Source organism: Coregonus clupeaformis, unplaced genomic scaffold, assembly GCF_020615455.1.
Source record: "Coregonus clupeaformis isolate EN_2021a unplaced genomic scaffold, ASM2061545v1 scaf0004, whole genome shotgun sequence".
NCBI lineage: Eukaryota > Metazoa > Chordata > Actinopteri > Salmoniformes > Salmonidae > Coregonus > Coregonus clupeaformis.
In genome coordinates this window covers 2,352,040-2,370,000 of record NW_025533459.1, presented here as the reverse complement: position 1 = coordinate 2,370,000, position 17,961 = coordinate 2,352,040, and the positions used below count along the sequence as shown (strand labels likewise).

At 43.4% G+C, this 17,961-nt stretch overlaps 1 protein-coding gene across 2 annotated transcripts in view; it reads left to right on the top strand.

The window, feature by feature from the left end:
* The window catches only part of LOC121538429 (synaptopodin), a 51,755-nt gene that overhangs the window by 19,512 nt on the left and 14,282 nt on the right, over nt 1–17,961 (top strand). Inside the window, exons 2-3 of one of the 2 annotated variants that reach the window (XM_041846429.2) lie at nt 133–427; nt 851–2,058. In XM_041846429.2, the coding sequence (XP_041702363.2) occupies nt 1,854–2,058 (205 nt within the window). In that variant the 5' untranslated portion in view covers nt 133–427; nt 851–1,853. Of the gene's footprint in view, nt 1–132; nt 442–850; nt 2,059–17,961 lie in introns of both variants that reach the window. The other variant, XM_041846419.2, reaches the window with a different exon arrangement.

The following is a 17,961-nucleotide window of genomic DNA, read 5'->3' as shown; positions in this document are numbered from 1 at the left end:
TAGAACCAGAGACCTTTCGGTTACTGGCACAACGCTCTTACCTACTAAGCTACCTGCCTACCCCCAGATGGTAGAATAGAATTCAGTTTACAGATGAATACAGAACTCCGATCTTCTTCTCCTGTCTTTCAGGTGTCAGTGTTCCAGACCAGGAAACTGCAGGGGCCTTGGAGACAGACCCGGTGGAGATCAGCCTCTCATAACAACAACAACAACAGCTTTACACTTCCTGAATCCTACAGCACCATGGTCTACCACACACTCCTTCAATAGGGACTGGAGACAGATCACCCAGACTAAGAGTTGAAGTATCACCCAGACTGGATAAACAACTAACTTCCCTTAACATAGACATTGTCATCTCCTACGAAACAACCTAAATAAACCAACTGAACTCTGCTGCCTGAGCCTCAGCTCTAATGATAATGTACGGATATAATGGTAATGTATGGATATAATGGTAATGTATGGATATAATGGTAATGTACGGATATAATGGTAATGTACGGATATAATGGTAATGTATGGATATAATGTTCATGTATGATATAATGTTAATGTACGGATATAATGGTAATGTATGGATATAATGGTAATGTATGGATATAATGTTCATGTATGATATAATGTTAATGTACGGATATAATGGTAATGTACGGATATAATGGGAACATACTGTATATCTCTGCATCTAATCCAAAGCAACATCCCATCAGGACTAAAACGTGACTCCCAGCTGGACTCCTGCATGATTAAAAGTCCAACTCCTAGGGAGATATAAATGATTCTGTTTATAGAAGGTTTTCTGGGCTTTAGTGAATATACTTTAATGTATGTGACTCTCACACAGGAACGCCATCTGGATGAGATACGAAAGATACAGTTGAAATATCGTCCAGCGGCGCTCGGCGAATCCTGACTGCTCTTAGGAGTGACCTTTCTAGAGTGAAATGCTGTTTCTCACTCAGTCCGAACCAAAACGGCAGGAAGCTTTGAAACACGGACACCCCGGTCGCCCCCCTCCTCGGCATTGTGGTCTTCCAAGATAAAGAGCTGCTTTCTGCACAAGAAAAATAATCTGTCAGGGAGGTGATTTCATTGCAGTCAACAGGCATGTTTTGGTGGCCGGACTAAGAAAGAAAATAAAGAAAGATTGAAAGAAAGAAAGGGGGGAGGAAGAGAAAAGAAACGTCTGGGTTTTGGAGAAAGAAAGAGAAAGATTGAGAGGGAGGGAAGACAGACACAAACACAAATAGAAAAGTTTGATGGTTTCTCAGCCTTTCTCCTTCAGCTGGAGATTTGCAGTAAAGCACATGGTTATTGTGAAAGCTTCTTGGCTGTGGTCCATGGGAACTGATCCAGTGTGCTCTGTGTCTGTGGAACTCCCAGCCTGCTTTAGATGTCTCCCGGGAGGTCCCTGATACTGTTACTGGTAGGTCCTGAGTAATACTGGGTAGTAACACTGCGTCAGAACCAGAGGAACGGTACACCTCTCCCGTCCGTCAGCCTCCCTCCCTGCTAGCTAGCTACAGGACTAAAAGGAAACCTTAAGGAGGATTACTGCAGAATAAAGAAATGTCCAGCAGCATGAGAAGAAACATGGACAGCTAAGATTCTCCTTATCCCCACTGGTGATTCACTTTTTTTTTGCTCCACTCGCTCTAAACGCTCCCCAAACGGTGATCCTCAAACTGACACACAGACCAAGCCAGGGAAGAGGGCTGCAGACGGTACTGGGTAGAAGAAGAGACAGAAAACTGTGGAGCAAACCAGAGGAGAACCAGAGGGGCTCCAGAACTCCCCAGGAGAGCAGCAAAGCTCCCCCAGATCGAGGCACCGTCCTGTGGGTAGAGATGGAGACGGAGAGTGGTCATATGTCTGTGAGGAGGGGGCTAAGCTGGAGCCCAGGTGGGGGGAGGAAGCCCCTTCATGGGGGGCAGGACAGGGACGTGGACACTGGCAACAGAGAGAGCGATGCATCTTGGGAGAGGCGGGACTACAGAGAGATCAAAAGACAGGTGACATCGACCTCCACCAATCAGCTGGCTCGGAAAACCAGTAAGTTTTGATGTTTAAACTGTTTACATGGCTTTGGTTTCTAGTTAGTCTGTAGTTAGTCTGGTTTATTTTCGGATAACCTACCTGCTACAGTGCAACAGCAGGAGGGAATGTGGAACAGGATGGAGCTACAGCGATGTGACTCTGAGATGCAGTAGTTGAAAGTGACTGAAATCAAGGACAAAACAGCCAGTTTCAGTTAATTGTTTTGAAGTGATGACAGAGTCATATACAGTCATATACAGAGTCATATACAGTCATATACAGAGTATTATACAGAGGCATATACTGAGTCATATACAGAGTCATATTCAGAGTCATATACAGAGTCATATACAGAGTCATATTCAGAGTCATATACAGAGGCATATACTGAGTCATATACAGAGTCATATACAGAGTCATATTTCGATTATTTGCAATAGAGCTTCAATTCATCTTGCTGTATTCCCTATTTGGATATGAGTAATTTTAGAGTTGAAAAATCAATGAGAACAGAATCAGAGCAGAAGGCAAATAGTAAATCCAGCTTAGAACAGAATCAGAGCAGTAGGCAAATAGTAAATCCAGCTTAGAACAGAATCAGAGCAGAAGGCAAATAGTAAATCCAGCTTAGAACAGAATCAGAGCAGTAGGCAAATAGTAAATCCAGCTTAGAACAGAATCAGAGCAGAAGGCAAATAGTAAATCCAGCTTAGAACAGAATCAGAGCAGAAGGCAAATAGTAAATCCATCTTAGAACAGAATCAGAGCAGAAGGCAAATAGTAAATCCAGCTTAGAACAGAATCAGAGCAGAAGGCAAATAGTAAATCCAGCTTAGAACAGAATCAGAGCAGAAGGCAAATAGTAAATCCAGCTTAGAACAGAATCAGAGCAGAAGGCAAATAGTAAATCCAGCTTAGAACAGAATCAGAGCAGAAGGCAAATAGTAAATCCAGCTTAGAACAGAATCAGAGCAGAAGGCAAATAGTAAATCCAGCTTAGAACAGAATCAGAGCAGAAGGCAAATAGTAAATCCAGCTTAGAACAGAATCAGAGCAGAAGGCAAATAATAAATCCAGCTTAGAACAGAATCAGAGCAGTAGGCAAATAGTAAATCCAGCTTAGAACAGAATCAGAGCAGAAGGCAAATAGTAAATCCAGCTTAGAACAGAATCAGAGCAGAAGGCAAATAGTAAATCCAGCTTAGAACAGAATCAGAGCAGTAGGCAAATAGTAAATCCAGCTTAGAACAGAATCAGAGCAGAAGGCAAATAGTAAATCCAGCATAGAACAGAATCAGAGCAGAAGGCAAATAGTAAATCCAGCTTAGAACAGAATCAGAGCAGAAGGCAAATAGTAAATCCAGCTTAGAACAGAATCAGAGCAGAAGGCAAATAGTAAATCCAGCTTAGAACAGAATCAGAGCAGAAGGCAAATAGTAAATCCATCTTAGAACAGAATCAGAGCAGAAGGCAAATAGTAAATCCAGCTTAGAACAGAATCAGAGCAGAAGGCAAATAGTAAATCCAGCTTTGACACCTTTTGTGAAGGCGAAGACTCTCAATATCTAACACACGCTAATCACACGCTAATCACACGCTAATCACGCAGCTGATCGAATTACTTCTGGGTTAGAGACATTATGCTCCACGTTACATCAGAGGTGGTTAAACGCTCTATGAAACATCTGTTTCCCTGCCGTAAAAACGCAGACGGGGGTACACTGACATACAAACACACGCACACACGCACACGCACACGCACACAAACGCACACGCACACGCACACACACACGCACACAAACACAAACACATACACACACAGAAACTGGACTGCTCTAAGATGGAAAGGCAATCCTGCACCCCAATTTAAAGGGCAATCTCAGAAAGGCTCTGTGCCCAGTACCAGTCTAATGGACTAAGTTGAGGGAAAAGTTGTTGGGAAAGACTTCATAATAAGTTCTGTCCAGATCATTATCATTATCCTGCCATAGTATATTTTTACATTTTAGTCATTTAGCAGACGCACTTATCCAGAGCGACTTACAGTTAGTGAGTGCATACATTATTTTATTTTTTTCATACTGGCCCCCTGTGGGAATCGAACCCACAAACCCTGCCGTTGCAAACGCCATGCTCTACCAACTGAGCTACACGGGGCCTGTGAGAGGGAAGCAGAGTTGGAGTTGTTACTTTAAAAAAATGAATGAGAGAGTGATAATATGAATGAAAGAGAAGGATAAACACGTCAGTGATGAAGGAAAAACATTGTGAACTCGTTAAAGTGTGTGAGTGTGTGTGTGTGTGTGTGTGTGTGTGTGTGTGTGTGTGTGTGTGTGTGTTCGTACACAACAAGGATACAGATTAGCCTACTATACTGAGCTGAAGCAGTGATCCTAACATCGTCAGAACAGATGAGCTAATTACAGGTCTTACAAGACATTGCTGTGCAGTAATGGAGAAACACAACAGAAAACGTCGTAGGCTTAATAAACTCTGTAACAAACTATAGTTAATACATGCAGTCATTCAATGGAAGTCTATAGTTCACCTAATCGGAGAATAAACACAACGCATAGAGTACAGGCAAACAACATCCAGCTATCTGACAGTGTCAGAGCAGAGTTTTAACCCTGTGTTCAGTTGTGTTTTTCCAGTGGGATTTGGAGAGGGGTTGAGTCCCCATTCATATGTTTTCCAGTGGGATTTGGAGAGGGGTTGAGTCCCCATTCATATGTGTCCAACCCTAGGGGCAGCACACTTCTATGGATAATATGAATTGTTGTTCAAGATTTTGTTTATCAATGATTGTGTTTCAATCTCCTGTCTTGGTATAGGCTCTGAGATTAAATAGACTATGATGTTGAGCTCCTATCACATGATGTTGAGCTCCTATCCCATGATGATGAGCTCCTATCACATGATGTTGAGCTTCTATCATATGATGTTGAACTCCTATGATATGATGTTGAGCTCCTATCACATGATGTTGAGCTCCTATCATATGATGTTGAGCTCCTATCATATGATGTTGAGCTCCTATCACATGATGTTGAACTCTGATCACATGATGTTGAGCTCCTATCACATGATGTTGAACTCTGATCACATGATGTTGAGCTCCTATCACATGATGTTGAGCTCCTATCATATGATGTTGAGCTCCTATCACACAGAAATACTGCATCTTATACCCATACTGTCAAATACATTAAACAGGCTACCGGTTTATTTACTTTCAAGCAAGGTTGGCTATTGAATGAGCGATGGCTTAAATGGTAGCCTAGTATTAGTTGTGTAGCGGGAATAAAACCAGTCATGTCAGAAAAGGAGAGACATGTCCTGTAATATGATGATGATTTAGTCCTTTTGCCACGACAAAAGTATACCTGGTCTAACTCAACATGGTATTAACCCTCCTCTGGTACCTGGTCTAACTCAACATGGTATTAACCCTCCTCTGGTACCTGGTCTAACTCAACATGGTATTAACCCTCCTCTGGTACCTGGTCTAACTCAACATGGTATTAACCCTCCTCTGGTACCTGGTCTAACTCAACATGGTATTAACCCTCCTCTGGTACCTGGTCTAACTCAACATGGTATTAACCCTCCTCTGGTACCTGGTCTAACTCAACATGGTATTAACCCTCTGGTCCCTGGTCTAACTCAACATGGTCTTTACCCTCCTCTGGTACCTGGTCTAACTCAACATGGTATTAACCCTCTGGTACCTGGTCTAACTCAACATGGTATTAACCCTCCTCTGGTACCTGGTCTAACTCAACATGGTATTAACCCTCCTCTGGTACCTGGTCTAACTCAACATGGTATTAACCCTCCTCTGGTACCTGGTCTAACTCAACATGGTATTAACCCTCCTCTGGTACCTGGTCTAACTCAACATGGTATTAACCCTCCTCTGGTACCTGGTCTAACTCAACATGGTATTAACCCTCCTCTGGTACCTGGTCTAACTCAACATGGTATTAACCCTCCTCTGGTACCTGGTCTAACTCAACATGGTATTAACCCTCCTCTGGTACCTGGTCTAACTCAACATGGTATTAACCCTCCTCTGGTACCTGGTCTAACTCAACATGGTATTAACCCTCCTCTGGTACCTGGTCTAACTCAACATGGTATTAACCCTCCTCTGGTACCTGGTCTAACTCAACATGGTATTAACCCTCCTCTGGTACCTGGTCTAACTCAACATGGTATTAACCCTCCTCTGGTACCTGGTCTAACTCAACATGGTATTAACCCTCCTCTGGTACCTGGTCTAACTCAACATGGTATTAACCCTCCTCTGGTACCTGGTCTAACTCAACATGGTATTAACCCTCCTCTGGTACCTGGTCTAACTCAACATGGTATTAACCCTCTGGTACCTGGTCTAACTCAACATGGTATTAACCCTCCTCTGGTACCTGGTCTAACTCAACATGGTATTAACCCTCCTCTGGTACCTGGTCTAACTCAACATGGTATTAACCCTCTGGTACCTGGTCTAACTCAACATGGTATTAACCCTCCTCTGGTACCTGGTCTAACTCAACATGGTATTAACCCTCCTCTGGTACCTGGTCTAACTCAACATGGTATTAACCCTCCTCTGGTACCTGGTCTAACTCAACATGGTATTAACCCTCTGGTACCTGGTCTAACTCAAAGACAAACAGCCGAGACTGATTTAGGATCAGACCTTACATATTCAGATGACATTACAGGAGAGTGGTCGGCAGCGAATGAACTTTTGAAATGATCATGTTTCCACAGTTAATGAATGATTATGAGAGCAGATTTTTAATTTTCTGTAGCAGATGGATTCATGTAGATGTTTCTGTAGCATATGGATTCATGTAGAGATGTTTCTGTAGCATATGGATTCATGTAGAGATGTTTTTGTAGCATATGGATTCATGTAGAGATGTTTCTGTAGCATATGGATTCATGTAGAGATGTTTCTGTAGCATATAGATTAATGTAGAGATGTTTTTGTAGCATATGGATTCATATAGAGATTTAACATGACTTGTCATGTGTCTTCTGCACTCAGTTCTTCCCCTCCACAAACACAAATAAATGAATATTTACGCACAAGTTTACATATTTCCAAACAAGGTTAAAGTTTGGCAGATTGTATCAACTCCCATATGATGTCTACACCTCACTGGTGTTCAAGGGGATTTCTGTGTTTATCTCTCTGGTTTCACTCTCGTTCTGAGTGTTTTATTTATTCCATCTGAAAGACACAGTTGCTTTGGAAATGTAAAATCATCTGCAAGTTATTTGTATTTGTATTTGTATTTATTATGGATCCCTAATACTCTTCCTGGGGTCCAGCAAAATTAAGGCAGTTCATACAATTTTAAAAACATTACAATACATTCACAGATTTCACAACACACTGTGTGCCCTCAGGCCCCTACTCCACCACTACCACATATCTACAGTACAACATCCATGTGTACGTGTGTGTATAGTGCGTATGTTATCATGTGTATGCATGTGTCTGCGCCTAGGTTTGTGTTGCTTCACAGTCCCTGCTGTTCCATAAGGTGTTTTTGTATCTGTTTTCTAAATCTAATTTTACAACTTGTATCAGTTACTTGATGTGGAATAGAGTTCCATGTAGTCATGGCTCTATGTAGTACTGTGCGCCTCCCATAGTCTGTTCTGGACTTGGGGACTGTGAAGAGATCTCTGGTGGCATGTCTTGTGGGGTATGCATGGGTGTCCAAGCTGTGTGCCAGTAGTTCAAACAGACAGCTCGGTGCATTCAACACGTCAATACCTCTCATAAATACAAGCAGTGATGAAGTCAATCTCTCCTCCACTTTGAGCCTGGAGAGATTGACATGCATATTATTCATGTTAGCTCTCTGTGTACATCCCAGGGCCAGCCGTGCTGCCCTGCTCTGAGCCAATAGCAAAGCCAGTGGCATGTCATTAGTAAAGATTGAAAAAATAATGGGCCTAGACAGCTGCCCTGGGGAATTCTTGATTCTACCTGGATTATGTTGGAGAGGCTTCCATTAAAGAACACCCTCTGTGTTCTGTTAGACAGGTAACTCTTTATCCACAATATAGCAGGGGGAGTAAAGCCATAACACATACGTTTTTCCAGCAGCAGACTATGATCGATAATGTCAAAAGCCGCACTGAAGTCTAACAAAACAGCCCCACAATATTTTTATCATCAATTTCTCTCAGCCAATCATCAGTCATTTGTGTAAGTGCTGTGCTTGTTGAATGTCCTTCTCTATAAGCATGCTGGAAAGTTTGTTGTCAATTTGTTTACTGTAAAATAGCATTGTATCTGGTCAAACACCATTTTTTCAATAGTTTACTAAGGGTTGGTAGCAGGCTAATTGGTCGGCTATTTGAGCCAGTAAAGGGGGCTTTACTATTCTTAGGTAGCGGAATGACTTTTGCTTCCCTCCAAGCCTGGGGGCACACACATTCTAGTAGGCTTAAATAAAAAATATGGCAAATAGAAGTGACAATATCACCCGCTATTATCCTCAGTAATTGTCCATCCAAGTTGTCAGACCCCGGTGGTTTGTCATTGTTGAAGGACAACAATAATTTGTTCACCTCTTCCACACTCACTTTACGGAATTCAAAATTACAATGCTTTGTCTTTCATAATTTGGTCAGATATACTTGGATGTGTAGTGTCAGCAATTGTTGCCGGCATGTCATGCATAAGTTTGCTAATCTTGCCAATGAAAAAGTCATTAAAGTAGTTGGCAATATGAGTTGGTTTTGTGATGAATGAGCCATCTGATTCAATTAATGATGGAGCTGAGTTTGCCTTTTTCCCCAACATGTCATTTAAGGTGCTCCAAAGATTTTTACTATCATTCTTTATGTCATTTATCCTTGTTTCATAGTGTCGTTTATTCTTTTTATTCAGTTTAGTCACATGATTTCTCAATTTGCAATACGTTTGCCAATCGGTTGTGCAGCCAGACTTATTTGCCATTCCTTTTGCCTCATTCCTCTCAACCATACACTTTTTCAATTCCTCTTCAATCCACTGGGATTTAACAGTTTTTTACAGTTATAGTCTACTCAACTGTATAATGGCGCTATCCAAGCTCTTGAACTAGACAAACTCACGACTCTACTCTGTCTGCGCCACAGTCCATGTGAAGTCAGTCAGTTTGTGTGTGCACTGGTCTGGATGGGAGGCGAGTTGAGCCTGTGCTCTGCGTGCTGTAGGGACCAGCAGCTTTTGCAACAAAAACGAAATCCGATCCTCTGTCGAGCAGAGCAACAGAAGGGGGTGTGGGGAAGCAGATACAGTTAAATTGGAAAAGCTTGTCGAACGGCAACTGAAGAGCAGAGGTCTCTGACATTTTAAAAGGTAAGGAAAGACTGAAAAAAGGAGTTGGAAAGTTACTTTGTAACTTCCTCATGGAGCAGAAAACGTATCAGTAAATGTCTTTCCACCCTAAACGCTGAGGTTTTCCTTTGGTTTTCAGAGCTTTAGAGAGAAGTTAAACCTTTTTGTAACTTAAAATGTGCGTTTGCTTTATTTATCCAGGTCTGTGCGGTGAAATAACGTTTATTATGGATGTTTTATGGACTTTTCCATATTGTAATTTTTTGCTCTAGTAAATGCCCATCGGTTGAAAGTCTCAGTTGAATTCATGCTTGATGAATGTTCCACCATGTGATGCGGTAATTTAATGTACTGAAAATTGAATCCCACGTTATTTCATGGCCATATGACATCTGTGATTTCTGTCCGAAGTGTAGTCTACAATATAGTATCGTATGATGGTTTAGAACATGGCAGAAACGGTCATTCAATTCAATACCTAATCCTGACCATTTATTAAATTGTAATGCGCACATATAACTCAGTGTCCTACCGTTCCATAAGACAAACGTCAGGAGATTATCTTCCAAAGTAACTATTTTAGTCGTCAATATTTCATTATCAGAATGCTCATGATTGGTGGTTTGTGTGTTTGCGCAACTATGCGTCACCTAATAGGTAGAAGTGACTCCCAAATGGCGCCCTATTCCTTACATAGTGCACTACTTTTGACCAGAGCGCCCCCCTCTCTCTCTCTCCCTTACGTCCCGCTCTATATCGTTCTCTCTCTCTCTCCATGTCTCCCCCCCTCTCAAATCAATTTCAATTTCATTTTAAGGGGCTTTATTGGCATGGTTAACATATGTTTACATTGCCAAAGCAAGTGAAGTAGATAATAAACAAAAGTGCTCTCCCTTTGTAGGTTAATTTAATTAAGGTCCAGATTCAGATGCAGATTATTCCTGGTCTGGTCGGCTGGCTGCAAACTGTAGTTGGAGGGATCATCATGCTATTTAATGTAAAACACGCTCAGAGCCAGGAAAATCTGCCTTTAATATGAACACCCTGGGAAAGCGAAGTATGTCCCAAATGGCGCCCTATTCCCTATATAGTGCACTACTTTTCCATAGGGCTCTGGTCAAAAGTAGTGGACTATAGGTAGGGGATAGGGTGCCATTTGGAATGTGGTCCCAGTCATAGTTTGGAGCCAGCTGGTTGGCTGCTTTAGGGGTTGTTGTGATTGGCTCGTACACTGTGGTTCCCATCAGTCGATGTACAGTAGCTGTCTGGATGGTCATGGTGTGGAGAGAGGTTGAAGGTTTACCTGTCTGGATGGTCATGGTGTGGAGAGAGGTTGAAGGTTTCCCTGTCTGGATGGTCATGGTGTGGAGAGAGGTTGAAGGTTTACCTGTCTGGATGGTCAAGGTGTGGAGAGAGGTTGAAGGTTTACCTGTCTGGATGGTCATGGTGTGGAGAGAGGTTGAAGGTTTCCCTGTCTGGATGGTCATGGTGTGGAGAGAGGTTGGAGGTTTACCTGTCTGGATGGTCATGGTGTGGAGAGAAATTGAAGGTTTACCTGTCTGGATGGTCATGGTGTGGAGAGAGGTTGAAGGTTTACCTGTCTGGATGGTCATGGTGTGGAGAGAGGTTGAAGGTTTACCTGTCTGGATGGTCATGGTGTGGAGAGAGGTTGAAGGTTTACCTGTCTGGATGGTCATGGTGTGGAGAGAGGTTGAAGGTTTACCTGTCTGGATGGTCATGGTGTGGAGAGAGGTTGAAGGTTTACTGTCTGGATGGTCATGGTGTGGAGAGAGGTTGAAGGTTTGCCTGTCTGGATGGTCATGGTGTGGAGAGAGGTTGAAGACTTGCCTTTCTGGATGGTCATGGTGTGGAGAGAGGTTGAACGTTTACTGTCTGGATGGTCATGGTGTGGAGAGAGGTTGAAGGTTTACCTGTCTGGATGGTCATGGTGTAGAGAGAGGTTGAATGTTTGCCTGTCTGGATGGTCATGGTGTGGAGAGAGGTTGAAGGTTTACCTGTCTGGATGGTCATGGTGTGGAGAGAGGTTGAAGGTTTGCCTGTCTGGATGGTCAAGGTGTGGAGAGAGGTTGAAGGTTTACCTGTCTGGGTGGTCATGGTGTGGATAGAGGTTGAAGGTTTACCTGTCTGGATGGTCATGGTGTGGAGAGAGGTTGAAGGTTTGCCTGTCTGGATGGTCATGGTGTGGAGAGAGGTTGAAGACTTGCCTTTCTGGATGGTCATGGTGTGGAGAGAGGTTGAACGTTTACTGTCTGGATGGTCATGGTGTGGAGAGAGGTTGAAGGTTTACCTGTCTGGATGGTCATGGTGTAGAGAGAGGTTGAACGTTTGCCTGTCTGGATGGTCATGGTGTGGAGAGAGGTTGAAGGTTTACCGTCTGGATGGTCATGGTGTGGAGAGAGGTTGAAGGTTTACCTGTCTGGATGGTCATGGTGTAGAGAGAGGTTGAAGGTTTACTGTCTGGATGATCATGGTGTGGAGAGAGGTTGAAGGTTTACCTGTCTGGATGGTCATGGTGTGGAGAGAGGTTGAAGGTTTACCTGTCTGGATGGTCATGGTGTGGAGAGAGGTTGAAGGTTTACTGTCTGGATGGTCATGGTGTGGAGAGAGGTTGAAGGCTTGCCTTTCTGGATGGTCATGGTGTGGAGAGAGGTTGAACGTTTACTGTCTGGATGGTCATGGTGTGGAGAGAGGTTGAAGGTTTACTGTCTGGATGGTCATGGTGTGGAGAGAGGTTGAAGGTTTACCTGTCTGGATGGTCATGGTGTGGAGAGAGGTTGAAGGTTTGCCTGTCTGGATGGTCATGGTGTGGAGAGAGGTTGAAGGCTTGCCTTTCTGGATGGTCATGGTGTGGAGAGAGGTTGAAGGTTTACCTGTCTGGATGGTCATGGTGTGGAGAGAGGTTGAAGGTTTACTGTCTGGATGGTCATGGTGTGGAGAGAGGTTGAAGGTTTACTGTCTGGATGGTCATGGTGTGGAGAGAGGTTGAAGGTTTACCTGTCTGGATGGTCATGGTGTGGAGAGAGGTTGAAGGTTTGCCTGTCTGGATGGTCATGGTGTGGAGAGAGGTTGAAGGTTTACCTGTCTGGATGGTCATGGTGTGGAGAGAGGTTGAAGGTTTACCTGTCTGGATGGTCATGGTGTGGAGAGAGGTTGAAGGTTTACCTGTCTGGATGGTCATGATGTGGAGAGAGGTTGAAGGTTTGCCTTTCTGGATGGTCATGGTGTGAAGAGAGGTTGAAGGCTTGCCTTTCTGGATGGTCATGGTGTGGAGAGAGGTTGAACGTTTACTGTCTGGATGGTCATGGTGTAGAGAGAGGTTGAACGTTTGCCTGTCTGGATGGTCATGGTGTGGAGAGAGGTTGAAGGTTTACCTGTCTGGATGGTCATGGTGTAGAGAGAGGTTGAACGTTTACCTGTCTGGATGGTCATGGTGTGGAGAGAGGTTGAAGGTTTCCCTGTCTGGATGGTCATGGTGTGGAGAGAGGTTGAAGGTTTGCCTGTCTGGATGGTCATGGTGTGGAGAGAGGTTGAAGGTTTACCTGTCTGGATGGTCATGGTGTGGAGAGAGGTTGAAGGTTTACTGTCTGGATGGTCATGGTGTGGAGAGAGGTTGAAGGTTTGCCTTTCTGGATGGTCATGGTGTGGAGAGAGGTTGAAGGTTTACTGTCTGGATGGTCATGGTGTGGAGAGAGGTTGAAGGTTTCCCTGTCTGGATGGTCATGGTGTGGAGAGAGGTTGAAGGTTTACCTGTCTGGATGGTCATGGTGTGGAGAGAGGTTGAAGGTTTACTGTCTGGATGGTCATGGTGTGGAGAGAGGTTGAAGGTTTGCCTTTCTGGATGGTCATGGTGTGGAGAGAGGTTGAAGGTTTACTGTCTGGATGGTCATGGTGTGGAGAGAGGTTGAAGGTTTCCCTGTCTGGATGGTCATGGTGTGGAGAGAGGTTGAAGGTTTACCTGTCTGGATGGTCATGGTGTGGAGAGAGGTTGAAGGTTTGCTGCGGTGCCAGCTGTGTCAGGGGTGTTGTTTGTAATAGTGAATCACAGTCAGAAGCACAGTTAGAGATCTTCACCTACTAAAACCAGGAGCTCAGGATGGAAAACGGAATAGTCATGGTATGGGTATGCATCACCGAAAGATACGTGATTAGCAATTACAATAGTCAGTGAGGTTTGTTTGTGATTGGCTATCTAGCAATTGATCGGAATAACACACACACAGTAGCGATTTCCTCACATTCCATTCAGTGAATGCATGAAACGCCTCAAGGAGGGATATTTTAAGGCATTTCCAACTTCCCTCCAGGATACTGGTGATGGAGAGGTACATAGACCTGTGTCTGAAATGGAGAGGTACATAGACCTGTGGCTGAAATGAAGAGGTACATAGACCTGTGGCTGAAATGAAGAGGTACATAGACCTGTGGCTGAAATGGAGAGGTACATAGACCTGTGGCTGAAATGAAGAGGTACATAGACCTGTGGCTGAAATGAAGAGGTACATTTAGCTGTGGCTGAAATGGAGAGGTACATAGACCTGTGGCTGAAATGGAGAGGTACATAAACCTGTGGCTGAAATGAAGAGGTACATAGACCTGTGGCTGAAATGGAGAGGTACATAGACCTGTGGCTGAAATGGAGAGGTACATAGACCTGTGGCTGAAATGAAGAGGTACATAGACCTGTGGCTGAAATGGAGAGGTACATAGACCTGTGGCTGAAATTGAGAGGTACATAGACCTGTGGCTGAAATGGAGAGGTACATAGACCTGTGGCTGAAATGAAGGGGTACATAGACCTGTGGCTGAAATGAAGAGGTACATAGACCTGTGGCTGAAATGGAGAGGTACATAGACCTGTGGCTGAAATGAAGAGGTACATAGACCTGTGGCTGAAATGGAGAGGTACATAGACCTGTGGCTGAAATGGAGAGGTACATAGACCTGTGGCTGAAATGGAGAGGTACATAGACCTGTGGCTGAAATGAAGGGGTACATAGACCTGTGGCTGAAATGAAGAGGTACATAGACCTGTGGCTGAAATGGAGAGGTACATAGACCTGTGGCTGAAATGAAGAGGTACATAGACCTGTGGCTGAAATGGAGAGGTACATAGACCTGTGGCTGAAATGGAGAGGTACATAGACCTGTGGCTGAAATGAAGAGGTACATAGACCTGTGGCTGAAATGGAGAGGTACATAGACCTGTGGCTGAAATGGAGAGGTACATAGACCTGTGGCTGAAATGAAGAGGTACATAGACCTGTGGCTGAAATGGAGAGGTACATAGACCTGTGGCTGAAATGGAGAGGTACATAGACCTGTGGCTGAAATGGAGAGGTACATAGACCTGTGGCTGAAATGAAGGGGTACATAGACCTGTGGCTGAAATGAAGAGGTACATAGACCTGTGGCTGAAATGGAGAGGTACATAGACCTGTGGCTGAAATGAAGAGGTACATAGACCTGTGGCTGAAATGGAGAGGTACATAGACCTGTGGCTGAAATGGAGAGGTACATAGACCTGTGGCTGAAATGAAGAGGTACATAGACCTGTGGCTGAAATGGAGAGGTACATAGACCTGTGGCTGAAATGGAGAGGTACATAGACCTGTGGCTGAAATGGTTTATGATTAATAAAGGGTTGATCTACAGCCTTGAAGACATTATAAAGGCATGCCTGAGACTCAGAGACTGAATGAGGCAGGGCATTGGTCCCAAATAGAACCCTATTCCCTATCCTATTCCTTATATACAGTGCCCCATAGGGCCCTGGTCAAAAGTAGTGCACTATGTAGGGAATAGGGTGCCATTTGGGACGTGGACAGGGAATTTTCTCAGCTGCTGAGGAATGCTTGGCAAGGGACCAGTGCAGATGGTAAAGAGGAAATACTTTCTCCTGCTCTGAACGGGGCTCTTAAACTCAGACAATAAACCAAGCCTCCATTTTCAACAGAAACACTGTTGTTTCTTTTATCACATTGTCTAAGTACCTTACTGTGTTTGTTTTCAATAAAATTGGCAAAAAGGAACAAAAATAGCTTCTTAGCAAAGACCAATTTCTCAAGCAAGAATTTTGCTAGTGTCACGCTCGTTGAAGGACGGGACTGACCAAGGCGCAGTGTTGATATGCATACATGTTTATTATACCGAATAAACACAACGACAAACTAAACTAAACGTGAAGTCCAAGGTAGACACAAACAACATACCTCACACGGAACAAGATCCCACAACCCACTAGTGCCAATAGGCTGCCTAAGTATGGTCCCCAATCAGAGACAACGAACGACAGCTGCCTCTGATTGGGAACCACACCGGCCAACATAGAACCATACATACTAGATCGTACAACATAGAACATACACAACAAAGAATATACACACCCTGACTCAACATATAAGAGTCCCCTGAGTCAGGGCGTGACAGTACCCCCAAAGGTGCGGACTCCGACCGCACAACATAAACATAACAGGGTAGGGGCTGGGAGTGGTCTGAGTGGGGAGGGGAAAACTGAAAACTAGCTTTTATTGGCAGAGAGGTTAGGAACTCTTTCTTATTACATTTTACATTTTAGTCATTTAGCAGACGCTCTTATCCAGAGCAACTTACAGTTAGTGAATACATATTTATTTATTTTTTATACTGGCCCCCCCGTGGGAATCGAACCCACAACCCTGGCGTTGCAAACGCCATGCTCTATCAACTGAGCTACATCCCTGCCGGCCATTCCCTCCCCTACCCTGGACGACGCTGGGCCAATTGTGCGCCGCCCATGAGTCTCCCGGTCGCGGCCGGCGGCGACAGAGCCTTATTGGTCTATAAACTAATTTACATCATGGTGATGTCACCATGGAAAGCCCAAAGCTCCATCCCATCAAAACAGGCTGAAATTCCAGGCAGTCTTACACTAAAAGGGCATTATCATAATTATCCATATTAATCCAACCTCATAGTGTGGGGGAAAAAACACGTTTTTGACTGTAGCCCTTTCCTGAAATGAAATGACCTAGTGGCCTCACGAGTGGAATGTTATTTCAAAAAAAAAACTCAGAAAATCCGCTGTTTCTATGTCAAACAGTTTTGTTATATTTCAGTCGTCTGTGATGTATATAAAGTGTAATATTGGGACGCAAACTCAAAAGCGAATACATTTAAGCGTTATACCTGACATGGTACAGGTGTTTGTATTTTCTAAGCCCGTAACCACGAGGTGTTTACTTTAGTTTCAAAGTAGATTTGTTTAAGACGACTAAGAAACTCTCTCTGTGTGACGCTGATTTAGCCCACTGCAGTATTAACCCTAACCCTTATAGCTGATTTAGCCCACTGCAGTAAACGTTTAAACCTAAGACCTGAGGCCTGTTCTGTAATATTTGTTCTCTTTTGTGAAAGTGTTTATTTGAACGTTTTCTCTTAACTGTCCACAGACCAGTCTGAGCTATGTCTTACCAGTGCCAGTCTGAACAGTGAAACACCAAACCAGTCCACTAACTAACTAACTAACTAACTAACTAACTAACTAACTCCCTCCCACCACATTGGTTGGAGGGATTGCACAGTACAGCACCAGGTAATAATCATATGTAGCAGAAACAATTATGTGGCTTTTTAAATCGTACAGCTGCAATGCCTTCAGAATGTATTCACACCGCTTGACTTTTTCCACATTTTATTGTGTTAAAGCCTGAATTTAAAATGAATTAAATTGAGATTTTGTGTCACTGGCCTACATACAATACCCCATAATGTCAAAGTGGAATTATGTTTTTTTTAAACTTTTACACATTCATAAAAAATGAAAAGCTGAAATGTCTTGAATCAATAAGTATTCAACCCCTTTGTTATGGCAAGCCTAAATAAGTTCAGGAGTAAAAAAATGCTTAACAAGTCACATAATAAGTTGCATGGACTCACTCTGTGTGCAATAATAGTGTTTAACGTCATTTTTTAATGACTTCCTCATCTCTGTACCCCACACATACAATTATCTGTAAGGTCCCTCAGTCGAGCAGTGAATTTCAAACACAGATTAAACCACAAAGACCGGGGAGGTTTTCCAATGCCTCTCAAAGAAGGCCACCTATTGGTAGATAAAAAACTATTTAAAAAAAATAAAAAAAAGCTGACATTAAATGTCTCTTTGAGCATGGTGACGTTATTAATTACACTTTGGATGGTGTATCAACACACCCAGTCACTACAAAGATACAGGCGTACTTCCTAACTCAGTTGCCGGAGAGGAAGGAAACTGCTCAGAGGTTTCATCATGAGGCCAATGGTGATTGTAAAGAAGTTACAGAGTTGAATGGCTGTGATAGGAGAAAACTGAGGATCGATCAACAACATTGTAGTTACTCCACAATACTAACCTAATTGACAGAGTGAAAAGAAGGAAGCCTGAACAGAATAAAAAATATTCCAAAACATACATCCTGTTTGCAACAAGGCACTAAAGTAAAACTGCTAAAAAGGTGGTAAAGAAATTAACTTTATGTCCTGAATGCAAAGCCTTATGTTTGGGGCAAAAACAACACATCACTGAG